Source organism: Choloepus didactylus, chromosome 2, assembly GCF_015220235.1.
Source record: "Choloepus didactylus isolate mChoDid1 chromosome 2, mChoDid1.pri, whole genome shotgun sequence".
NCBI classification, from domain to species: Eukaryota; Metazoa; Chordata; class Mammalia; order Pilosa; family Megalonychidae; genus Choloepus; species Choloepus didactylus.
In genome coordinates, this window is record NC_051308.1 from 58879932 (window position 1) to 58906481 (window position 26550).

The following is a 26550-nucleotide window of genomic DNA, read 5'->3' on the forward strand; positions in this document are numbered from 1 at the left end:
GATGTTCTTTTTGTTATTGAATGTGGTGTACTAAGGTCTCCTAATAGTAACATAGAACTGTTTATTTTTCCCTAGTTTGACTAGTACCAACCTCATTTCAGTAGTATACAAACTCTCTACTCATATATTTCTGTCTCTCCTCCTTTATATTGTTACTGTCTCAGATTATATCTTTATACATTGTATGCCTATCAACATATATTTTAAATATTATTTTACACATTTGCCTGTTAAGTTATATATGAGATAGGGAGCATTTACAAACCCCCCATAATACAATATAGTTTTTTATATTTACTTATGTAGATACCCTTTACCATGTCCTTTATTTCTTCTTATGGCTTTGAGTTACTGTCCTCAAAGTTAGTGTCCTTTTATTTCAGCCTAAAGGACTCCCTTCAGCATTTCTTGTAGGGCAGGTCTTCTGGTAGTGAACTGCTTTGGTTTTTATCTGTAAATGTCTTAATTTCTCCTTTTTTTTTTGCTGCAAAAAGCTTTATTGTTTACATTTGGTTCACAGCTTGTGAGAGAGAGGCAAGGTGGCTGGTTAAAAAGATGCCTCCTGGCTGCAGGGAGGGACTCAGGCAAAGCCTGGATGCCAAGGGAATGCAGAGGGGGCCCCCAAAGGCCACTGGGCTCCAGAGGCTCATAGTCATGCTTGAGGGTGAACCTTTAGAAGACATACTCAACCAGCCCAGCCTGTGGGCTGGCCAGCCTGCAGAGGTTGGTCAGGTGGTCACCGATCTTCTTGATGAGTTTCACCTCATCTATGAAATAGTTCTCCAGGAAGTCACAGAGATGAGGGTCTATGTTGACATAACCCAAGGCATGCAGATCCAAAAGGGCCTGGTTCAGCCACTTCCCCAGGACTGTGGCAGTTTCCACAGCGCCCAGGGTTTTACCCCACTCATCTTGGGATTGCTTCTGCATATTTTGGAAGAGGACTGGCTGCTGTGCTGGTTTTGCATCTTCAAGAGAAACTCAGCGCCCTCACGCTTCTCCTTGGCCAACTCATGGAAGAAGTGGTTCACACCCTTCAGGGCCACATCATCATGGTTGAAACAGAAGCCCAGAGAGAGGTAGGTGTAGAAGACCTGCAGATGCAGGTTGACCAGGCAGTTAACAGAGGCCTGGAATAATTCTGACAGATCTGGGGGCTCATGGTTGGTCAACACTGAGGATCTAACCACAAAAAACGGTGTTAGCTGGTTCCCACAAGCAGAGGATGGCCCAGAAGTCATACAGCTGGAGAGGCAGCTGGAGGGTGGTTGAGGCTGAAGAGGTGGGGGGATAGTCCCCAGGTCTGTTCTGTTCAAACACTGCTGAAGCAAGAGATGGATCCATGGTACCACAGGGCGCTCTGAGCTCTCTTTAATTTTTGAAAGATAATTTTGCAGGATATAGAATTTTGGGTTGACAGTTTGTTTCTTTAAAGACTTTAAATATGTCATCCCACTGTCTTCTAGTCTCCATTGTTTCTAATGAGAAATCCACTGTTACTCTTAACAAGGATCGCTTATATGTGACAAGTCACTTCTCTCTTGCTGCTTTCAAAATCCTTTTTCTTTGGATTTTGACAATTTCACTCTAAGATGTCTTGGTATAGATCTGTTAGAGTCCATCCTGCTTGCAGTTCATTGAACTTCCTGATTGTGTATATTCATGTCTTTTCCTCATATTTGGGAAGGTTTTGGTCATTATTTCTTCAAATACTTTTTCTGCCTCTTTCTCTTTCTCTTTCTCTTGTCCTTCTGGGATTCTAATGATGCATATGTTGGTACAGCTGATGGTCTTGCTTGGGTCCCTCAGGCTCTGTTCATTTTTCTACATTTTTTTTTTTCTGCTTCTCACACTGGATAATTTCAATAGTTTTGTTTTCAAATTTGCTGATCCTTTGTTCTGCCTATTCAAATCTGCCATTGAATCTCTCTAATCAGTTTTTCATTTCAGTTAATGTACTTTGCAGATCCAAAATTTCTGCTTGGTTCTTTTTTTCATAATTTCCATCTGTTTATTTTGTTCAGACAATGTCTTCCTAATTTCCTTTACTTTTTGTATATGGATTCTTTTAGTTCATTGAACATATTTAAGACAATTGATGAAAGTCTGACTCATTGTTCCAATGTATGAGCTTCCTCAAAGATGGTTTCTAGAAAATTTCTTGTTTCCTGTGAATGGTCCATACTTTCCTGTTTGTGTGTTTGTAATTTTTTTTTTTTTTTGGAAACTGGAGAGTCTGAGTATTATGTTGTTATAACTCTGGAAATCTAGTTTTTCCACTCTTCTCGGATTGCTAGGGTTTTTTTTTTTTTTTTTTTTTTTTTTTTTTTTTTTTTTGGTGAGAAGGTGAATTTTATTGAGAATGCATGCATCTACAAGAAATTGGAGGAAAATCTTTTCAAGACCAGTTTGAAGTGAAAAAGATGATTTGGGTTTTTATAGCCCAAAGAGACAAAGAAGTGGCAAGGGTCCAGAAGAAAACAGAAAATCATAAAGAAAGGGAAAAAAAAAAACAACTAGGTACAAGTCACAGGATTCATTAAAATTGAGTAATGTTACCTGCTTCATTTTGTTTGGTCAGCATTTCCTATTATCTTTTTATTTTTTTTTTTAATCTTCATTTCATTGAGATATATTCACATACCACGCAGTCATACAAAACAAATCGTACTTTCGATTGTTTACAGTACCATTACATAGTTGTACATTCATCACCCAAATCAATCCCTGACACCTACATTAGCACACACACAAAAATAACAAGAATAATAATTAGAGTGAAAAAGAGCAATTGAAGTAAAAAAGAACACTGGGTACCTTTGTCTGTTTGTTTCCTTCCCCTACTTTTCTACACATCCATCCATAAACTAGACAAAGTGGAATGTGGTCCTTAAGGCTTTCCCAATCCCATTGTCACCCCTCATAAGCTACATTTTTATACAACTGTCTTCGAGATTCATGGGTTCTGGGTTGTAGTTTGATAGTTTCAGGTATCCACCACCAGCTACCCCAATTCTTTTTTTTTTTTTTTTTAATCATCATTTTATTGAGATATATTCACATACCACGCAGTCATACAAAACAAATTGTACTTTCGATTGTTTACAGTACCATTACATAGTTGTACATTCATCACCTAAATCAATCCCTGACACCTTCATTAGCACACACACAAAAATAACAAGAATAATAATTAGAGTGAAAAAGAGCAATTGAAGTAAAAAAGAACACTGGGTACCTTTGTCTGTTTGTTTCCTTCCCCTACTTTTCTACACATCCATCCATAAACTAGACAAAGTGGAGTTTGGTCCTTATGGCATTCCCAATCCCATTGTCACCCCTCATAAGCTACATTTTTATACAACTGTCTTCGAGATTCATGGGTTCTGGGTTGTAGTTTAATAGTTTCAGGTATCCACCACCAGCTACCCCAATACTTTAGAACCTAAAAAGGGTTGTCTAAAGTGTGCATAAGAGTGCCCACCAGAGTGACCTCTCGGCTCCTTTTGGAATCTCTCTGCCACTGAAGCTTATTTCATTTCCTTTCACATCCCCCTTTTGGTCAAGAAGATGTTCTCCGTCCCACGATGCCGGGTCTACATTCCTCCCCGGGAGTCATATTCCATTTTGCCAGGGAGATTCACTCCCCTGGGTGTCTGATCCCACGTAGGGGGGAGGGCAGTGATTTCACCTTTCAAGTCGGCTTAGCTAGAGAGAGAGGGCCACATCTGAGCAACAAAGAGGCATTCGGGAGGAGGCTCTTAGGCACAACCATAGGGAGGCCTAGCCTCTCCTTTGCAGCAACCGTCTTCCCAAGGGTAAAACCTGTGGTAGAGGGCTCAACCCATCAAACCACCAGTCCCCTATGTCTGTGGTCATGTTAGCAACCATGGAGGTGGGGTAGGCGAATACCCCTGCATTCTCCACAGGCTCCTCAAGGGGGCACTACATCTTTTTTTTTTTCCTTGTTTTTCTTTCTTTTTTTTTTTAACTTTCCCTTCTTTTTTAAATCAACTGTATGAAAAAAAAGGTTAAATAGAAAACAATCATACAATAAAAGAACATTTCAAAGAGACCATAACAAGGGAGTAAGAAAAAGACAACTAACCTAAGATAACTGCTTAACTTCCAACATGTTCCTACTTTACCCCAAGAAAGTTACCTAATATAGCAACATTTCTGTGAACTTGCTCCTACTATATCCATCAGAAATTAACAGACTATAGTCATTCCTGGGCATCCCCAGAACGTTAAATAGCTTATCTGTTCTTCTTGGATTATTGTTCCCCCTTCCTTAATTGCTCTCTATTGCTAGTTCCCCTACATTCTACATTATAAGCCATTTGTTTTACATTTTTCAAAGTTCACATTAGTGGTAGCATATAATATTTCTCTTTTTGTGCCTGGCTTATTTCGCTCAGCATTATGTCTTCAAGGTTCATCCATGTTGTCATATGTTTCACGAGATCGTTCCTTCTTACTGCCGCGTAGTATTCCATCGTGTGTATATACCACATTTTATTTATCCACTCATCTGTTGAAGGACATTTGGGTTGTTTCCATCTCTTGGCAATTGTGAATAATGCTGCTATGAACATTGGCGTGCAGATATCTGTTCGTGTCACTGCTTTCCGATCTTCCGGGTATATACCGAGAAGTGCAATCGCTGGATCGAATGGTAACTCTATATCTAGTTTTCTAAGGAACTGCCAGACTGAATTCCAGAGTGGCTGAACCATTATACAGTCCCACCAACAATGAATAAGAGTTCCAATTTCTCCACATCCCCTCCAGCATTTGTAGTTTCCTGTTTGTTTAATGGCAGCCATTCTAACCGGTGTTAGATGGTATCTCATTGTGGTCTTAATTTGCATCTCTCTAATAGCTAGTGAAGCTGAACATTTTTTCATGTGTTTCTTGGCCATTTGTATTTCCTCTTCAGAGAACTGTCTTTTCATATCTTTTGCCCATTTTATAATTGGGCCGTCTGTACTACTGTCATTGAGTTGTAGGATTTCTTTATATATGCAAGATATCAGTCTTTTGTCAGATACATGGTTTCCAAAAATTTTTTCCCATTGAGTTGGCTGCCTCTTTACCTTTTTGAGAAATTCCTTTGAGGTGCAGAAACTTCTAAGCTTGAGGAGTTCCCATTTATCTATTTTCTCTTTTGTTGCTTGTGCTTTGGGTGTAAAGTCTAGGAAGTGGCCGCCTAATACAAGGTCTTGAAGATGTTTTCCTACATTATCTTCTAGGAGTTTTATGGTACTTTCTTTTATACTGAGATCTTTGGTCCATTTTGAGTTAATTTTTGTGTAGGGGGTGAGGTAGGGGTCCTCTTTCATTCTTTTGGATATGGATATCCAACTCTCCCAGCCCCATTTGTTGAAAAGACCATTATGACTCAGTTCAGTGACTTTGGGGGCCTTATCAAAGATCAGTCGGCCATAGATCTGAGGGTCTATCTCTGAATTCTCAATTCGATTCCATTGATCTATATGTCTATCTTTGTGCCAGTACCATGCTGTTTTGGCAACTGTGGCTTTATAATAAGCTTCAAAGTCAGGGAGTGTAAGTCCTCCCACTTCGTTTTTCTTTTTTAGAGTGTCTTTCTTCTCTGGTCAGTCTAGGTTGTTCATATGTTTCCAGGAAATTGTCCATTTCCTCTACATTATCCAGTTTGTTGCCATACAGTTGTTCATAGTATCCTCTTATAATTTTTTTAATTTCTTCAGGATCTGCAGTTATGTCACCTTTTTCATTCATTATTTTGTTTATATGGGTCTTCTCTCTTTTTGATTTTGTCAGTCTAGCTAGGGGCTTGTCAATCTTGTTGATCTTCTCAAAGAACCAACTTTTGGTGATATTTATCCTCTCTATTGTTTTTTTGTTCTCTATGTCATTCATTTCTGCTTTAATCCTTGTTATTTCTTTTCTTCTACTTGGTTTAGGATTGGTTTGCTGTTCATTTTCTAGCTTCTTCAGTTGATCCATTAGTTCTTTGATTTTGGCTCTTTCTTCCTTTTTAATATATGCGTTTAGTGCTATAAATTTCCTCCTTAGCACTGCTTTTGCTGCATCCCATAGGTTTTGGTATGTTGTGTTCTCATTTTCATTCATCTCTATATATTTAGCAATTTCTCTTGCTATTTCTTCTTTAACCCACTGATTGTTTAGCAGTGTGTTGTTTAACCTCCAGGTATTTGTGAATTTTCTAAGTCTCTGATGGTTATTGACTTCTAATTGTATTCCATTGTGGTCAGAGAATGTGCTTTGAATAATTTCAATCTTTTTAAATTTATTGAGGCTTGTTTTATGTCCCAGCATATGATCTATTCTGGTGAAAGTTCCATGAGCACTAGAAAAGTATGTGTATCCTGGTGATTTGGGATGTAATGTCCTGTATATGTCTGTTAAATCTAATTCATTTATCAGATTGTTTAGGTTTTCAATTTCCTTATTGGTCTTCTGTCTGGTTGATCTATCTATAGGAGAGAGTGATGTGTTGACGTCTCCCACAATTATTGTGGAAACATCAATTGCTTCCTTTAGTTTTTTTTTTTTTTTTTTTAAATTCAGTTTTATTGAAATACATTCACACACCATACAATCATCCATGATATACAATCCATTGTCCACAGTATGATAACATAGTTATGCGCTCATCACCACAGTCTATCTCTGAACATTTTCCTTACATCAGAAAGAACCAGAACAAGATAAAAAATAAAAGTGAAAAAAAAACACCCAAATCATCCCCCCATCCCACCCCATTTGTCCTTTAGTTTTTATCCCCATTCCTCCACTCATCCATACACTAGATAAAGGGGGTGTGATCCACACGGTCTTCACAATCACACTGTCACCCCTTGTAATCCACATTATTATATAATTGTCTTCAGGAGTCCAGACTGCTGGGTTGGAGTTTGGTAGTTTCAGGTATTTACTTCTAGCTATTCCAATACATTAAAGCCTAAGAGGTGTTATCTATATAGTGCATAAGAATGTCCACCAGAGTGACCTCTCGACTCCATTTGGAATCTCTCAGCCACTGAAACTATTTCGTCTCATTTTGCATCCCCCTTTTGGTCAAGAAGATACTCTCAGTCCCACGATGCCGGGTCCTCATTCATCCCCGGGAGTCATACTCTGCATTGCCAGGGAGATTTACACCCCTGGGAGTCGGGTCCCACGTAGGGGGGAGGGCAGCGAGTTCACCTGTCGAGATGGCTCAGTTAGAGAGAGAGAGGGCCACATCTGAGCAACAAAGAGGTACTCAGGGGGAGACTCTTAGGCACCATTACATACAACTTTAGACTCTCCTTTGTGGTAATGAGCTTCATAAGGGCAAGTCCCATGCTTGAGGGCTCAGCACATCAAACTGCCAGTCCCAATGTTTGTGACAACATATGCTAGGGGATCAGCATCTTAAAGTTTAGAGATAGGCCTTACAATTCAGGGATAGAGTTAACTGCTGTAAGAGCTTGCAATCTTGGGACTATTACAATTATTGTGCTTCCTTTAGTTTTGCCAGTGTTTCTCTCATGTATTTTGTGGCACCTTGATTGGGTGCATAGACATTTACGATTGTTATTTCTTCTTGCTGAATTGCCCCTTTTATTAGTATGTAGTGGCTTTCTTTGTCTCTCAAAACATCCCTGCATTTAAAGTCTATTTTATCTGAGATTAATATTGCTACACCTGCTTTGTTTTGGCTGTAGCTTGCATGAAATATTTTTTTCCATCCTTTCACTTTCAGTTTCTTTGTGTCCCTGTGTCTAAGATGAGTCTCTTGTATGCAACATATTGATGGTTCATTTTTTTTGATCCATTCTGTGAATCTATATCTTTTAATTGGGGAGTTTAATCCATTTACATTCAACGTTATAACTGTGAAGGCATTTCTTGAATCAGCCATCTTATCCTTTGGTTTATGTTTGTCATATTTTCCCCCTCTGTCTATTAATATCCTTTATTGTACCCATACCGAATCTCTTTAGTACTGAACCTTTCTCCAAGTCTCTCTGTCCTTTCTTTGTTTCTCTGTCTGTAGGGTTCCCTTTAGTATCTCCAGTAGGGCAGGTCTCTTGTTAGCAAATTCTCTCAGCATTTGTTTGTCTGTGAAAAATTTAAGCTCTCCCTCAAATTTGAAGGAGAGCTTTGCTGGATAAAGTATTCTTGGCTGGAAATTTTTCTCACTCAGAATTTTAAATATATCGTGCCACTGCCTTCTCGCCTCCGTGGTGGCTGCTGAGTAGTCACTACTTAGTCTTATGCTGTTTCCTTTGTATGTGGTGAATTGCTTTTCTCTTGCTGCTTTCAGAACTTGCTCCTTCTCTTCTGTGTTTGACAGTGTGATCAGTATATGTCTCGGAGTGGGTTTATTTGGATTTATTCTATTTGGAGTTCGCTGAGCATTTATGATTTGTGTATTTATGTTGTTTAGAAGATTTGGGAAGTTTTCCCCAACAATTTCTTTGAATACTCTTCCTAGACCTTTACCCTTTTCTTCCCCTTCTGGGACACCAATGAGTCTTATATTCAGACGTTTCATATTATCTATCATATCCCTGAGGTCCATTTCGATTTTTTCAATTTTTTTCCCCATTCTTTCTTTTATGCTTTCATTTTCCATTCTGTCATCTTCCAGGTCACTGATTCGTTGTTCAACTTCCTCTAGTCTTGTACTATGAGTGTCCAGAATCTTTTTAATTTGGTCAACAGTTTCTTTAATTTCCATAAGATCATCCATTTTTTTATTTAGTCTTGCAATGTCTTCTTTATGCTCTTCTAGGGTCTTCTTGATTTCCTTTGTATCCCGTACTAGGGTCTCATTGTTCATCTTTAGTTCTTTGAGTAGCTGCTCTAGGTGCTGTGTCTCTTCTGATCTTTTGATTTGGGTGCTTGGGCTTGGGTTATCCATATCGTCTGGTTTTTTCATATGCTTTATAATTTTCTGTTGTTTTTGGCCTCGTGGCATTTGCTGAACTTGATAGGGTTCTTTTAGGATGTGTAGACCAATTGAAGTCCTTATCTCTGATTTATCAGATCTACAGCTTCGTGGAGTACACTTTCTCTAACTAACAAGCAGGTGGCGTCCACGAGCCACCTGTTCTCCACAAGCCAGTTCTCCCCTGTTTAGCCTTTTTGGTGAGTGGGGGAGTGAGTCTTGTGGGGTCCAGTTGGTGTACCAAGCTTGCGTGTGTAGTTGGTGTTGCCTGCCCTGTATATGGGGCGTGTTTCTGGGCAGTCAGGGATGGGGGGTGGCTCTAACAATCAAATCTCCCTGGTGATCCTACAGTTTTAAAGCTGCTGCAATAGTGTAATCCTTCAGTTCAGTCCTGCCACAGTTTGTCTCTGCCACTGACCCACAAGTCCTTGGTATTGGCGTATGGCTCCTGAGACTTGCAAGTGGGCCCCTCTTCCAGGCCGTGCACCCCGGGTCCTCTGTTGAAGGATGACTGTGCTATGTCACAGGTGAGTGCCGTCCCCCCAGGGCAGTTCTGGGCTGCTGGGCTGTGTAGGGAGGCTCCCAGTCTGCTGAAATGATGGCTGAATGGGGCTTTGTTAATTCACACTGCTCTACCTTCCCAACTCTGGGACAATCAGCTGAGGTTGCAGGGAAGGCTAATGTCCATGCCCAGTTTTGTGGTGTGTGCCTGTTATTTGAAGCACTTCCGTCACACTGGGTTGTCTGGGGCAGCTCTGGGTTATGGGGCTGGCGATGGGCAGGAGCGTTTCCTGTCCACCAGGATGATGGCTGTGAGCGGACACCCCCCTTTTCTTGGGAAGTTGTGGTGTTTAGTGAATTTTCTCAGCCACTGGATTATTGCCTTTTGTCTCAGAGCTCTCTTAGTTCTGCTCTTGACTTGACCTGCCCAAATTGCAAGTCTTTGAAGCTTTCTGTATTGGGCTTCTTAGAGTAATTGTTTTAGAAAAAGAAAAAAGGATTACAAAAAAAAAAGGGCCCTCCTCAGAGATCTAATGGGTTATTGAAATGCTAAGAGACAAAGCAACCAGGGCCATTAAGGAAAGGTCCACAGGGCAGAGAGATCAGCTTTTCTTTGGGATTTGCATATGCGCCTCAGGGCCTGAGCTCCGGCCTGAGCTCTGCCCTTCCCCTTTCTATGTTCACCAGAACTCCAAAAATCCTCCGCTTTTATTTTGGAGTTTTTCGTGTTGTTTTTTTTCTCTATGCCTGTCTCCTCTCTGCTGGGCTGGCTGCTCTCAGATTCTCTGGTGTCTGGTCTCAGTCTATCTATGGTTGGAGTTTGGATCAGTAGAATGAGTTTCCGATAAGCTCTGCCACTGCAGTTCTCCCTTCTCCTTCCTGGAGCTGACAGCCCCTCCTCCCACGGGACTGAGCCTGGCAGGGAGGGGCGCGGGTCCCCTGGCCGCAAAAACTTACAGATTTCGCTGATCTCAGCAGTTCCACGTTTTCATGAGTGTTGTATGAAGTATGCCCAAAGTCAGATTGCTCTGTGGTGTCTAGTCCACGCAGTTCCTGGCTTTCTACCTACTTTCCTGGAGGAGTAACTAAAACATACAGCTCACCAGTCTGCCATCTTGCCCCGCCCCCTTTGTTATTGTTTTGTTGTTGTTTTGTTTTGATTTTTGGTTGTTGTTGAGTGTTAGAGCAAAAATACTTTTCCAAACTATTTTTGCTCCCAAACGGGAATGGAAAGAGCAAAGAGATAGAAAAAAAGTACTGTCTCTTTAACACTCCTCTGCTGCTTTTCGCTCAGGGGAGTTGGAGCAAAGGCTGCCCTCAGAGGCAGTCCTCCCAGTTATCTGAACTAGCTGATCAAAAGCAGTGATCAGTGATCAGACCACACCTCCCTCTCCAACCCTGGATTTTGAGAACTAGGCCATTATAGCCCACCCTGGCAACAGCAAGCTGCACAGTGAGCCCAAGCCGCAGTCTCCACTGCCGCAGTGTCCACTACTCCACACAGTTGGAAGACAGCGGATGGTAGCCCCTGCAGTGAGGGCAAAATTCACCAGTATTTATATAATATACCACCCTCTTCCTCCAGCTCTTCTCTGGATACTGCACCATGTTCCACTAGACTCCAGAGGTTCAAAACAGTTCCTCAGTTCAGACAGTTCCTGCTAGTTGAATAGTTGCTCTGGTGGGGGAATGATTCCTGGAGCTTCCTACCCCACCATCTTCCACAATCCTCCTCTTGTTAACAGTTTTTGACTTAAAGCCTATTTTATCTGATATTAGTATAACTATTCCAGTTCTCTTTTGGTTACTATTTGCATGGTCTATTTTTTTTCATCCTTTCACTTTCAACCTACTTGTGTTGTTGCATTTTTTCATCCATTCTGCCAATCTCTGTCTTTTGAACTGGAGAGTTTAAGCCACTCATATTTAAAGTAACTACTGATAATGAAGAACTTTCTTCAGTCATTTGGTCTTTGTAAGTTTTATACCTTTTAGTCCTTTAATTCTTCCATTAATGTCCACTTTTATATTTACTTGATTTCTTGTATTACTTTGTATGCCTTCTCATTTCTTTATTTCTCTATAATTTACATATATATTCTTTATGGTTACCATAGGGCTTAAATTTGACATCCTAAGTCTATAACAATCACATTTGATTAGCTGTCAACTTAACTTGAATACCATACACATGTACTGTATGTGTATGCTTCCTTCTCCCTACTTTTTTCTTGTATTTGTTACAAATTAATCTTTATATATTTTATGTACAAAGCCATAGATTTATAATTACTTTTTATACATTTGCATTTAGAACCTGTAAGAAGTAAAAAGTGGAGTTACATACCAAAATATACAATACAATAGTACTGGCATTTATAATTACCCATATGGTTACTGCTCTGGTTTGCTAATGCTGCTGTTTGGATTGGCTTCTATAAAGGGGGTTTATTTGGATACAAGGCTACAGTCTGAAGGCCATACAGTGTCCAAGATAAGGCATCAAAAGTCGGGTACCTTCAGTGAAGGATGGCCATTGGCGTCCGGAAAACCTCTGTTAGCTTGGAAGGCACATGGCTGGTGTACACTTGCTCCCAAGTGGCGTTTCAAAATGGCATTCTCCAAAATGTTGCTCTTGGGGCATTTTGTCCTCTCTTAGCTGCAGCTGCCCTGCGTCTGGGCCTTTTGTGGCTCTTTTTAAAGTACTCCAGTGATCTAATAAAGACCCACCCTGAATGGCTGGGGTAACACCTCCATAGAAATAATCGAATGGAAGGTCTCGTCCACAGTTGATTGAGTCACATCTCCATGGAAACACTCAATCAAAGAATTCCAATCTAATCAACACTAATACGTCTGCCCCCACAAGATTGCATCAAAGAATGTGGTGTTTTGGGGGACATAATACATCCAAACCGACACAGTTACCTTTACAAGAGGTCTTTATTTTTTTAAGCTGCTTCAATCCATTGTCTGGTGTCCTTTCCTTTCAGTCTGAAGAACTCCTTTTAGCATTGCTTGTAGGGCAGGCCTAGTGGTGATGAACTCCTGCAGCTTTTGCTTAGCTGGGTGTGTCTTAATCTCTCCCTCATTTTTTTTTTTATTCATTTTATTTAGATATATTCACATACCACGCAGTCATACAAAACAAATCATACATTTGATTGTTCACAGTACCATTACATAGTTGTACATTCTTTACCAAAATCAATCCCCGACACCCTCATTACCACACACACAAAAATAACCAGAATAATAATTAAAGTGAAAAAGAGCAACCAAAGTAAAAAAGAACACTGGGCGCCCTTGTCTGTTTGTTTGTTTGTTTCCTTCCCCCACCTTTCCACTCATCCATCCACAAGCTAGACAAACGGGCGTGTGATCCCTATGCCCCCCCCCCCCAATCCCACTTTCCCCCCTCAAAAGCCACATTTTTATACAATTGTCTTCGAGATTCATGGGTTCTGGGTTGCAGTTTGATAGTTTCAGGTATCCACCACCAGCTACCCCAATTCATTAGAACCTAAAAAGGGTTGTCTATATTGTGCATAAGAGTGCCCACCAGAGTGACCTCTCGGCTCCTTTTTCTCCCTCATTTTTGAAAGACAGTCTTGATGGATATAAAATTCTTGGTTGGCAATTATTTTCCTTTAGCATTTTAAGTATTTCTTGCTTCCATGGTTTCTTATATGAAACTGGCAGTTAATCTTACTGGGATTCCCTCGTATATAACATTTTGTTTTCTTCTTGCAGCACTCAGAATTCTCTCCTTGTCCTTGGCATTTGAGAGTTTGACTACTATATGTCAAGCCTGTGAGGGCTCTATCTGAATTATCCTGTTTAGGGTTCATTGGGCATCTTGAAAGTGCACATTCATGTCTTTTGTTAAATTTGGGAAGTTTCTTGCCATTATTTCTTTGAATATTCCTTCTTCCCCTTTCTCTCTTTATTCCTCTTCTGGAACTCTCCATAATGTACGTATTGGTATGATTCATGGTGTTCTACAGGTCTTTTAGGCTCTGTTCCCTTTTTCATTCTTTTTTTCTTTCTGCTCCTCAGCCTGAATCATTTCAATTGTCTTTTGAGTTCACTGATACTATCTTCTACCAGCTCCAATCTGCTGTTGAAACCCCCTAAGGAAGAACTTTTCATAACAATCAGTAAGTTGTGGTCTTCAACTCCAGTATTTTTGTTTGATCCCCCCTCCCCCCTTAAAGACAAGAACACAGTATGGTTTAATTTTTAGAGTCAAGAGTTGTTTATTCTTGATTACAGTGCTCAACATGCACCTCTTGGTACAGAAATGGCACCCTGCCACTTCCCTGGGACACAATCCAGACAGAATTATTCTTGGACAACCCTCATCTTTGTGTCTACCAGCAACTGTCTTCTCTCCTGTCTTACAATGATGTGCAAACTCTGTCTTATCCAGAATAACTGTGAAATGAGGTCTTTAGTTCAACTGAGTAGCCATATAAGGAACCATTGCTGTTTCAATGGAGTTGGTATGTTCTGAACTTCAAATCAAGAACTCACATTATTTAACCTGTCACTAATGATCCCGAAAGCAAAAGAGAGTCCAACAACCCGACTCCCAAGGGTGTAACTCTCCCTGGCAATGCAGGATGTGACTCCCGGGGATGAATCTGGACCTGGTATCGTAGGATTGAGAATACCTTCTTGACCAAAAGTGGGATGCAAAATGAAATTAAATGAAGTTTCAGTGGCTGAGGGATTTCAAATGGAGTCGAGAGGTCACTCTGGTGGACATTCTTATGCACTACGTAGATAACACCTCTTAGGTTTTAATGTATTGGAATAGCTAGAAGTAAATACCTGAAACTATCAAACTCTAACCCAGTAGTATGGACTGCTGAAGACAATTGTATAACAATGTAGATTACAAGGGGTGACAGTGTGATTGTGAAAACCTTGTGGATCACACTCCCTTTATCTAGTGTATGGATGCATGAGTAGAAAAATGGGGACAAAAACTAAATGAAAAATAGGATGGGATGGGCGGATGATTTGGGTGTTCTTTTTTACTTTTATTTTTTATTCTTATTCTGATTTTTTCTGTTGTAAGGAAAATATTCAAAAATAGATTGGGGTGATGAATGCATACCTATATGATGGTACTGTGAACAACTGATTGTACACCATGGATGACTGGTTTGTGAATATATTTCAATAAAATGGAATTTAATTTAAAAAAAAAAAAAGAGAGAGAGAGAGTCCAGCAGTGTCTCAGGGTCACTGATTCTGCAGGCTTAAAATGAACAATACAGGGAGATTCAATTTGCTCATCCATAGTTTCTAAATGTTTGGTAATGAAAATGTTTGATAATGAAAATTTCTTTTATTAAAAAAAAGCTATAAAAATACTCTCACACACACACAGAATTAAAGATAAAAATGCAGGGTGTTTGGATCACAAGAAAACAGGAGTTTACTGTGGTTAGAAGTCAGGCTGACTGCACAAAATAAATAGTTAGACTTGACAATGCTTCCTCCAAAGAAGGAATTTTTGCTAAGTTTTTATATATTATCACTAGCTTTTGTTTTCTCCCTGTTTCAGTTTGCTAATGCTGCCAGAATGCAAAATACCAGAAATGGATTAGCTTTTATAAAGGGGGTTTATTTGGTACAAAGTTACAGTCTTCAGGCCATGAAGTGTCCAAGGTAAGGCATCGGCATAGGGTACCTTCACTGGAGAAAGGCCATCGGCATCCAGAAAACCTCTGTTAGCTGGGAAGCCTTGCTTCCAGGTTATGTTTCAAAATAGTGTTCTCCAAAATGTTAGTGTTAGCTTTCAATGGCCATTTTCAAAATGTGTCCCTCAGCTGCAGCTCTGAGGTCCTTCTATTTGTGAGCTTTTATAAGACTCCAGTGAACTGATCAAGGCTCATGTGGAATGGGAGGGGTCACACCTCCATGGAAACAATCTAGTCAAAGGTATTACCCACAGTTGGGTGGGTCACATCTCCATGGAAACAACCTAATCCAAAAGGTTCCAACCTAACCAACACTAATACATCTGCCTCTGCAATACTGCATTAAAGAACATGGCTTTTTCTGAGGGACATAATATATCCAAACCAGCACACTCCCTTTCCCTGACTTTCATTATTAGCGTCATCGGGAAGGAACTTTAAAATGTTGTTTTAAATAGCTCTTTCCCAGCACATATTCCTCATCTCCTCTAGCTTCAAACATTAAAGGGGAACTCAGCTCAGACAAGAACAATCCTTGCCGCACACCTGCCAGCTCATGCATCCTCCTTTTCATTCTGAGATGCTCAAGCCCAAACAAAAGTTACAAGGGTAAGTGCTACTCTGAGTTCCTGACATGGCTAATCCCTGCTTGGTCTTCAAAAAATAGAGGTCTGTAATTCCTTTTTGAACATGCCTTCGAAGTGGAGGTTTTTGGCCATGAGCTCCGCTTCGATATCATGTAGGGCCCACTGATGATCTGTCAGCTCCAAAGCTTCCCACTCTGTTTTGAAAGCTTTGTTGGTTGACACCAACAGCTGGCATGGCCATGGCTACTCCCGCCATCTGCTCCTGCATCATTCGAGACTGGCCAGCAGCATTTCTTGGTCCAGAATCAAAGAGTAAATGCTCCGAAGGCCAAATACATTAAGAAAGTACCAGGATGCAGAACTCACCCAGGATGCATCTAATGTGAATAGTTCAATTCCTTGCTGTAGCATAGGCTTAAAACGGAGGGTTAGTGGAAATGGTACTTTGGTTTTGACAAAGCCTGAGAATGTCATGTTGATCTATCCACCAGCAAGAATGATAGGGAGAACATTTGTTACATTCCCTTTCATCATGTCTGTGAGCATAGTGGGATCAGTCACAGGAGAAGTGTTATTTTAGTGGTTGCCATCAACAGCTTTTTGGCTTGGGTCTAAACGGTCAGGAGAAGACTGATTCTTGGAGATGACAAGTGTCCTCTCCTCTCCCTCAGCCCTTGGATGGTGTGTTTATGCCCGACACTTCTCACTGATCAGTCCAGAGCATCACAATGAAGAGCATCAGAAGGCCCTGATCTTATAGATATTTGATATGGGACCTGGCTGATTGTGGGCATTCAGATAAAAATCTGCGGTAATCTTTCCCTCACCCCATTCCTGTTCCCCTGGATGCCTTACCTTTGGGTGCGGTTTCTGAGGCATTAAGGGCTCCCTGAATGACTGCCTGAGCTTCCGAGTTCTTTTTCTTCAGAAAGTCTATGGTTTCTCGCAAATCCAGCAGTTCAGTATCCTAAGAGAGAAATAAAGATAGTGTCATTAGTTGGGACCAGGAACACCTACTACAGGTCAGGCAATGGGCTAGGCACTGGAATTCTGCCAGATTTGATGGGGAAGGGAAGGAAACTAGGTCAAGGAATATGTTCACATTGTATAGAGGGGCAGAGTGAGAAATCAAGGTGACAGAAAGGGAGGGAGAAACTGGCACCCTTGAGAGAGGAGAGAAGGTTAGCCTATGCCTGTCTGTCCAGAACCCCCTCACTGCATCTGTTCCGGCCCTCCCCAGGGCACTCACCTTCTCCTCTGCTGTCTCTGCCAGGTGTCGCAGTCGGGATGTCATATTCACCAGGCTCTGCTCAAAAGCAGCCACTAGATTGGCCTGAAACAGATAAGGAGGTTCCTAAGCCTTGTGAGGCCTGGGGAAAGGAAAAGACTGACATGGGAAGTAGTACTGGTTGATATTCTGCGTTTCAGAGATGATCAGTGCCAACAAACCTCTCAGTGCTTTTCATGTTGATTTCCCAGAGCAGAAGTACATTCCAAACAACTTTCTGGCTTAAAGAAATTTTCTGGCAGGGACCAGCTTCTTAAATAATGAAGTGACATAGGCAGTGTGAGGGTAGGGCAGGCTTTGGAGGCCCTTGAAAAATTGAGACCCATATCTATCATCTACCAGAAGTGGCGCTGCCTTTCTGTTCTATGTGCTATGTAGGTGGCAGACATGGTGAAAGGGCTGCCACCTCTGGGGCTGTTACTATTATTTTGGTTTAACTCTTCCATTGCCTAGAGGGCTGGTCTCCACAGGTCCAAGTAACCTCCCAAGAGAACCTGTCTGGCCTCTGCTCCCCAGGTGGTCCTCCATTCTTAACTTGCTCTTGCTTTGGGGCTATTCCTTTCCCCAGAGTCCTCAGGCTCCACTTTGCAGGGCTGGAGAGAAGTAGCTCAAGACCTCAGGGGGAATTCCACAGTTTGGTCACTAGGTGTCAGGTCTGTTTCAGGAGGCGTGCAGGAGTCCAATGGGCCCTCTGGATAAGAGCAGGCTGGGGAAAGGTGCTGAGCAGATCTAAGGCCACTTGGAGCAAATATGATTCCCTGCATGGTTTGAACTCTACCTGGCCAATTGACAGCAAGATGGATAGCAAAGGTGAAAGGAATGAGGCAAGTTACAAGAAAGGGAGATGGGATGGAGAAAAAAGCCATCAGTGGAGGGTATCTGAACAAACTGGTGACCCTAGCATAAGTGATGGACATATTCTGGGCAGGACCTTCATTCAGAGGTCTAGGATCCCTGTGACACACTCTCACTGCTTCCTATATGCTAATAATTCTTCCCTGTTGGGTCAACTTTAGTTTAGTTTTCTACCCACTGCCCTTCAAACATGCCATTTAACCTTGGCTGTAGGCCATCCTTTTTTTCCCATCTCAGCCTCCTCTGCTACTTTTACTATAAATCTTTCCAGGCCTGGGCTCCTAAGCAGATATATGTCATGACCCTCAGCAGTTTACTTTCTCCCACTGCACAGGGGACTTCTGTCTTTTGACCTCATGTCTTCTCTGATTTATTTCTCTCTATCTCCTGCATCTGTCTGTAAACTGACTGCACATAGTCCCCGGGAATCTCCAACTCATGAGAGACCCCGAGAACCCCTGGCTTCCTATCTGCTTTTTGTATTGGGCTCTTCTCATCTGGGGACTCCCTTCACTCCAGCTGGGCTTTCCTCCCCTTTGTCTCCTACATTTCCTCTCCCTACTCGGAACCTTTCTCTAATCCCCAACCTCAGATTAGGGGATATATGAGTCCACAGGGCTAAGTAGTGGAGCTGTCAAAAGGCTACCATGTGGGAGGGGTAAAGTGGTCTGGGGCACCCCCTGTCTAGGGTGTGCCCTCAGCTTCAGCAGCAGGAGGTTCCATGGAACATGACAAGAGCTCGGTCTGGAATCAGGGGACCCCAAGGAGAGCTGTGGAACCTTGCAAGAGTCCTGGCATCATGTATCCTGATTGGGGGAGGGCTCTGACCCTGGGCGAAAATCTGCTTCCAAGATTCAGAGCCCACCATGTCTGGGTGTTTAGTTTGTTTTCTCTTAGCCAAAAGGAACTTCCTGTTCTAAGAAAAATCACCCTCTAAATTCATTTCCTTGGCTCTAGCCCAGCCTTGACAGCACGATGGTTGACAGATTGCAGTGTAAATGAATCAGACATAATAATGTTCTTTGCCTCCCTGGCGCCTTTCTTCCCAGCATCTCCCAGACATGAATTTCCTGGGGCATGTAGGGCATGACCTGGCCTTGGTGGGTGGGGCATGGTGGAGAGAAGAGATGGTCCTTGTTTATACTGCAATACTTATGGGTCCCCCAAAATGGGAAAAGTGCTTGATATGAGCTTCAAGCAAACTGGTAAGTAGACAACTTACGAATTGAGGGTTTGGGAAAAGAGAGTAAAGCGAATAATCAACGTAGTAAGGAATTGCTGTTGAAATATATTGGATATATGCAAAGTCTTGGTGGAAAGTCTTCTACCTGATTCCAAGGGATAGCCCCCAGGCCTGACAGCTGGGTTCCCCAGAGAGGAAGGAAGAGAAAAAACCAAAAAACGACTGCGGAAATTGAAGACATAGTTACTTTTGTGCAAACATTTGGAAAGCTCCTGCAGATCCCGCTCAGCTGTTGTTTACAGCTTTGGGGAAAATGACTCTTATGTTCTCTGAAACTCAGTTACAGGGGAGAAACTATCACAGCCTAGTTCAAGGAGGTGGCTTCATTTCTTCTCATCAAACACAACTGAAAAATCAAAGCCTAAAAGTAAGAAAACAACTCACTCTAAACACAGGTACTGAGAGCAGGTTGAGGGTAGAAACAAAGAATTCTAGCTCCCAACCTCAATCAAAAATGATCAAGCTCAGATCATTTTTGCCAACTTCCCAAGAAGACTACTAGGAAGAGGCAGTATTGAGTAAAGAAGTTAGACTAGGGTGGGAGGCGGGTTTCTAAGTGGTGTCATGGTCACCATGCAGAATTCTAATGACGAGTTCTAGGCCTGCCCAAGTAGTGAAGTGAACAAAGACATGAGCATGCCCCAAAGCAGTGGTAATGGGTTCTGAGGACCCTGTAATTATAATACATAACTATTTTTGTCCATGGTCAATGGCAAGGTTATTTCCACCTCAGTGCAGAACCAATGGTAATCCCCTTTCCTTTCTCTAGGGAGTTCAGAGAACATTATGGACACGAACTCGTCCATACCGATTCATTTGGGTGGGAACAAAAATGGTTCTTTATAAATACTGAAGTTTGGAGAAGGGAAAGGACAATCCCCAAATCCTCTTCAGAGAGCTATGAAGAGGACACGCTTCTTGGAGTCTAAGCCCAGAGTATACTTTGTCAGCTAATGCTCCTTCCCTGGATGGACTTATCTAATTCACAGCTGAAATAACTGCCTGGGTCTGTCCGTACTTAATGGCACTCACATTGGCAGAAAGCTGAGACGTCAAGGTGGCCACTTTTTCCTGGGATGATTCTAGTTCCCTTCGAAGCTTCCGGATTTGCTGTGAAAGGAAGAGAAATACAAACTAATGGCAGCAGAAGATGTCTAAGATTTGGAAGAAAAATGGGGTGCAGTGATGTTAACAAGCAGAGACAAAGGCTTCACACCCTACCTCAGATTGCATCCTCTCCTCAGCCTGAAGAAGGGAGCACAGAAGGAGAGAAAGAGAGAGAAAGGAAGTGGTTACTATGGAGGTGAAGAAGCCAGGCCCTGGTGGCAGGGTAGAGAACTTGAAGAAGCATGATTCAGAGGTGCAGAGAGACTGAAACTCTGTTTCCTGGCCCTGGTTCCTCATAGGACTCAGCTCAGACCCTACATGAAGGTTTCAATAAAAGATTTCTCTGGAGCTCATCTCCAGCCAACTTTGTAATTCCTGAGAAGGCTAGGAAATGAAACTTTGGTTGGTCTGAAGACTAATCCTTACTGCCAGCAATGTATAACAGTAAAGAATTAGGGGAGAACAAATCTCAGAATCAGGGAATACCTAGTAGCCAAATGCAGTATCCAGTGCCCTACAATGAACACTTAGCAAACTCTTTATACTATTAGAATTCTGGAGTCCTCGGAACCCACTTATCTTACCTTCCATAAATGATTCCCACTTGCATGGCACAGAAAGGACTCTATAACAAGGGATTCTCCATTTTTTTCATAGGAGGGGAACAAAAAGCACCACAGTGGCTCAGGAGTTGGTGGTGAGGCCAGGAAGACCACTGAGGAGCTGAAGCACTCAATTAAGTATTCCATGCTTTAGGCGTCTTTCCCACCCTGCCTTGGATCCATAAGGCACAAGGAAGAGATAGTAGTATCTCCCACTCTTGCCCCCATCCAGTTACCCAACCAAAGGAGTTTCTAGAGAGAGGGCGAATGGTATGGGAGAGAGGATGAGGGAAGAAGAGAAGTTAATGCTCTTACTGAGGAGTAAGTGGAGGAGGCACTGGAGGCCAGGGACAGCACGGAGCCATGAACTGAAAGAGAAGCAGAACACAGAGTTAACAGACTGTGCAGGGACAAGGGGTTCCCGGGAAGAGCCCTAAGGCAGGAGTTTGGATTCTGATTCTGGAGGGCATCTGGAGCAAACAGAAAGAACAGAACAGGGGACCCTGCTGGCATTACAACAGCCCCAAGCAGGTTTCTGCTGAGGAGACAAGGTCCTGAGTAGAGGTGGCCTCCTCGTTCAGTCTACCTTCTCTGGCAGCCTGGGTGTGGTGGACCCTTGCTCAGCCTGCTCCGAGGGGCACAAGGATTTAAGGGAGAGGTAAAGGAGATTTTCTTGGGTAGGCATCATCTTCCCAGTCAGGATAGTGCTCTAGCTGCAGAGGAGGGGAGTTTCTCATCAGAGCTGCTCAGAACAAACACTGCAATTCTGCCTGTGCCTTCTCTTCTCAGCACTGGGACACTTGCCTAGGACCTTCAGGACCAATCTGATGAAAATAATGTTTACGTGAGGAATACTCATGCTGACCATTCAACAGAGCCCTACTAAGAGGACTAAAGCATGTCTGCGAGGAAGGCCTCCTGGAATAAGAACCCTAAAAATAATAACAGGAAGTCCAGAAAGCCTGGTCTTCCAGGCTCTGACCAACAGTAACACCCAGATTGCCACCAACAGCCATATGGCCCTCCCTGAAGCTAATCTTTGGAACATTCTTGAAAGAGGAATGAGATGCCTAATTCTTTGCAAGGATTTAAAGAATTTATGAGCTCTCATTATGTCCCTTTTATCTCTTCATATAATCTGAGAGACTGTGGGGAGGAAAGAACACTGCTGGAATGAGGAGGATAGGAGCTATGGTTTTCAGAGCACTCTGATGGGTACCATTTAACCCTTCCATGCTCGATTTCCCTCCCCCGGCCCCAATGATAGGTGCTCCATCCCAAAGCCCAGGTGCTAGACGGTGCCACCCAAGATTTCTGGGCCCCCAGACCCTTCAAAGGGATGGGAAGAAAGAACTGAAATGGCCCCAGCTGGATGCTCAGTGAATCATATATATGTGTGTGTGGTGGTGGTGGTGGTAGTGGTGGTAGTGGAAGTGGTGGCAGGTGAGGGGACCCAGCAGAGCTGGAATGAGCGTGACCCGCGCTGGCATGAAGTCTCACCATCGTCCGTGGGATCTCGGAAGGATCCTGACCGAATCATTCCCTTGGGTCTCTCGGCCAGGGACAGGGTGCTCCCCATTTGGGAGCCGCTGTACAGCTCGAAGGCCGCCTCGTGGGTGGGGATGCTGTTGGAGCGGGTGATTCTTGGCGTGGTGGCCGCAGTGGGACTCACTGGAAGGACAGAGGGAAGGGGTACAGGAGAGGGAAGGGGAGGGCAGGAGAAGAGGCAGGGTCATCAGCTCTCCACTCCCTTGGGGAATGGAGCACCAGGAGCATGAGAGGCAAATGGTGAGAGGGCAGAAGAGGAAGGGGCGGGTGGGACAGTGGGAGTGTGCAAGCAGCTGGTGATTAGGAAGGGGGTCCCTCCAGGGGAGATCAAGCCCTATGGAGAAGGACCCTGCTATCTGGAATAAAGGGTGAAGAGCATTTCCTATTTTAAAGAACTTCCCTCAACCCTGCCTTCCCCAGAGTTGTTGCTTTTGAAGATTAGGCTGGGGGTCTGGCAGCTTTTATGAAACCTTCTCATCACATGGATGTGCCAATGAAAATGGGATGTTGTGGTTCTCTAAAATACAACTGGAAGCTTGGGAGGACTGAGAATTCAGACCGAGACTAAGATCTGAATGATGAAGAAGAACCCGGTAGAGAAGGGGGCTAAGCTAGGGGATCCAATGGGTTTGGCATTATGGAATGCCGCTCCCCAAAAGTACTGTCCTTCTTGGGTTCTGGGTCAGTTCTAAAACATCAAGAAATATGGTCCTCTTTGCCCAGTGTTCCCCTGGCTAGATAGTCAGATGACAGAGCAGGTGAAAGTGTCAGGTAAGGCTTATGGAATCTGCTTTGAAGCTGGGCTCATCCAATTCCCTGTTGACCTGGAGAGCCCTACCCTTTGCCCCTTACTGGGATTACAGCCTTTCAGGGTTGACAGCCACACGGAGTTACCTTATCTATTCTTTTGCCTTGGCACAGGCAAGTGGATGTCTAGTCTATTTATAAAGATCTAGGCAAAAGGAGATTTCACACCACCTCTCTCTTTTGCCTTTTTGAATCAGTAACGTGTTTATTATTTCGCCCAGTCTCTCATCCTGCAGTGTCAGTGCATTTCCTCTTGTTTGGTCCTCAGTGGAGACAGAGAATACACTGGCCAGATCCTCCATTTAATATCCCTAATTTAGAGACCAGATGACCTTTCCTTCAAAATGGTTTCCTTTCTAGTCTTTCCTCAAATTCCCACAGTCATCACACAGGCACGTTACAGGTCTTTGGCTTTTCCTTTCTGCTTTCCTTCTCTCAGCTGAAAGAGTACATGATTTCAGGAAGCTACACCAAGCAAAAAACAGGCCTATCCCAGGCACTGTCTTAAAGGGAGTCCTATTAGGCTAATCATGGCATATTACTTTGCAGAATCAGGGTTGGTGTGCTTTCGCGCTGGGGCCAGGCCTTCTACCTGAAGTCTCTTCCCCCACCCCCAACCCCCACCCCCCAACTCAGACCCCTGTCTCTGAATCAGAGTCACTTCCTTCTTTCCTAGCTTTCCTTTCCCCCTCAAGCTTTAGAAAGGCTGTGAGCAGGACGTGTCTCAGACAGCTCTGCCTTCAGGGCTAGGATGGCCCTGGCTCAACCAGAGCAGTTGGGGAATCTAGACTTTTCTGGGTTTGGAGGCAGCTTTATCCTTTACAATCAACAACCTTTCCCTCCTTTCTCCCCACTTAACACCAGTACTGCCCTTTCACCAGCTGGCCCTGGCAGCACTGGGTGTGGGTGGCTTCTTTCAGGCAATGACTGCCTGCTCACTGTACCAGTCTGATCTCTAGGCTTTGGGTTATGGTTTTTCCATGCCACCATTCAGATTCTGAAGCTACAAGGATCCTATGAAAGACTTAGAACAACTTGTATCCAGGGGCAACTTTCTAGTTTAGGATCTTGGTTTGGATGAAAATCTTATTTTGGATGAGTAAACTTAGGTACTAGGAAGCAACCCAGTCTAGTGTGAGTCAAATAGAAGACGACACCCAAGCCTTGCCTCACCTGCAGGGTGATCCCTGCTTCATCCCATACCACAGTGAGTGAATGAAAACACTAACCTATGTTGGTAAGCTGGCCCTTTGCACTCAAGGACATGGAAAGTGCAGGTGGGGAAGGCAGCTCTGATTGGTCGTCCGATTCCGGCAGCCCACCAATGGTGTGGGAGTGTCGCCTCTCCTTGGTCTCCTCCTGAGATTGAAGCTGGTACCTGTAGGAAGAAGCAGAACAACTCAATCTAGGCAACCACAAAGTGATGTAAGAGGTTTGGTTGGTGTGGAGGATGCCAGAGCTAGGAGATTCTGAAAGGAAAAGAAGGGAAAGGGGGAGCATTCAGGGCTGCCCGAGGAGGGAGCAAAAGAGGCTGTGACTCAGCATTCTCTCCCTGAGGATCTAGAGATTTTCTGAGGTGGGACAAAAATAAAGAGGCATTAGGACATTTTCCCTGAAGTTCAGAACAGAACTTTATGATCCCATATGCAGGCTGTCAGGTGGAAGGAATCACTTAACCAACCAATTGAATGCTGTAGTAATAGTGGAAGACTAGGTTTGTCCTGCCCCTTGCACCTGAGAGGTGTTTTTCTTCAGACAGAGAGGGAGGAAAATTACAAAGAGGAAGTTCAGCCAGGGTAGGGATAACACAGGCTGGTACAGGTGAGTGTACGATTCCCATGTGCAAACCTGTTTCTCTCTGATCACCAAGAAAGAATACTTGCTGTAAGGCTGACTCACACTTAATATTAAGCTTGGGCAGGGTACTACAAGGTATTTGTTTAGGACAACATACTTGTGACTGGGTTAAAGTGGTCACTAAATTCAAGACAGAGGGATGAGTAGAGGTCAAGTTATGACTTTTCATACAGACACAGAGCCCCAGGTATAGCTAAATAAAACACATTTAAGGGTTACCTGAGGCCTTTCTTGGGAAGGGTGTTTCGATCCCGCTGGTTACTGTGGAGATAAAAAAAGAGAAACATGTGGGTCCATCTTAGAACTCAGAGTTTGGAAGCAGAGAGTTGAAGGATGCAGACCTTGGACCCAGGACATCAAAATGCAAGCCGCTTTATCTCCACAAACAAAATAAGACAGCCATAGCCTGCCTCTTGGCTCACAACCAGAGAAATTTATCTGAAATGCTGAAATGTTTTTCTCTGATGAGGAATCAGGGTGTGGTTAGCCATTTAGAAGATCATATGATAGGAGAAAACCTGGGTAATAGAAACAATTTTGGAATAGGAAACAAATGCCTTGGATGCAAAGTCACGCTACTTATGAGATCTTGGGTAAGTCATTTAACTTCTTTATGCTCTGGTTTCTCCCCTTGAAAGCTTAATAATCTAAAATAATTTAAAATTATGTTTTAAATTATTACGCTTTCCTACTTATCTCTTGGAATTGTTGTGAGGCAAATGAAATCACTTAATATTTGTGAAAATTCTTTGAAAGGCCACAAAGTGGCATACAAATATTTTTACTGATGGTAAAAATGAGCCAGAGGCACAGGGACAGGTTCTGAAAGCCCTGTTTCTAAGCACTTACCTGTCCAACTGTCCAGTTCTGGGGCTCCCACTCCAGGTCAACTCTTCTCTCTCTTCTTCTGGGGGTGCAGCGGGTGGGGTGGGGATGGGAGTACTGCTGGGGAAGGCACTGGGCAGGCTCATTGGCATCTGGAGGGACTCCATGCTCCTGTGCAGGCCTGAGAGTTTGGGGTACATGCGGGTTTCCTTCGGGACACTGAAACCACTCATTAGCTCCAGGCCCTGGGAGAAGCTGGCTGAGTTAATATTCAGGATAGGTGCTGGACTTGGGGTGAAGCAAGAAGGGAGAGGGCCCCCAGCTGCTGAGCTTGCAGCATGTGGCTCTGGGACCTTCGAAGCATGGGCGTCACTGGAGGATGGTAGATCCAGACTGTTGGAGTTGACCTTGTCTAGATTGGCTAGTGAGGGTGGCTTGACAAAGCTCTTAGCTGTGGCCCTGAGAAAAGTCAAGATAAAATAAAATATTTAGAATAACAGAATCATAGCAGCAAGAGAAATCCTAGTCCAGTTTCCTCATTTTCTGACTATTTGCTTATAAGGTTTACCCCAGTGCTGCAGTAAAATACATTGGAATGAAATCCAATGCCTGACTTGGGGCACCTTTACTCTATTGAGGGAGGCAGCACATGCACATGGGAGACAC

The 26550-nt window shown here is 43.2% G+C and overlaps 1 protein-coding gene and 2 pseudogenes across 7 annotated transcripts in view; all 3 read right to left on the reverse strand.

Moving 5' to 3' along the window:
* Positions 1 to 26550, reverse strand: part of NAV1 (neuron navigator 1) — a 266333-nt gene that overhangs the window by 26024 nt on the left and 213759 nt on the right. For 3 of the 7 annotated variants that reach the window (XM_037825060.1, XM_037825054.1, XM_037825055.1), the window contains 9 exons: positions 25909 to 26343; positions 25279 to 25320; positions 24432 to 24580; positions 22348 to 22518; positions 21163 to 21215; positions 20360 to 20383; positions 20171 to 20248; positions 17002 to 17085; positions 16608 to 16719 (listed from right to left, as the gene is read on the reverse strand). In XM_037825060.1, coding sequence (XP_037680988.1) covers positions 16608 to 16719; positions 17002 to 17085; positions 20171 to 20248; positions 20360 to 20383; positions 21163 to 21215; positions 22348 to 22518; positions 24432 to 24580; positions 25279 to 25320; positions 25909 to 26343 — 1148 coding nt within the window. The remainder of the gene's footprint in view (positions 1 to 16607; positions 16720 to 17001; positions 17086 to 20170; positions 20249 to 20359; positions 20384 to 21162; positions 21216 to 22347; positions 22519 to 24431; positions 24581 to 25278; positions 25321 to 25908; positions 26344 to 26550) is intronic. The other 4 variants (XM_037825057.1, XM_037825058.1, XM_037825056.1 and 1 more) reach the window with 4 other exon arrangements.
* Positions 439 to 2664, reverse strand: LOC119526153 (annotated as a pseudogene).
* On the reverse strand, positions 15712 to 16316 carry LOC119527380 (annotated as a pseudogene).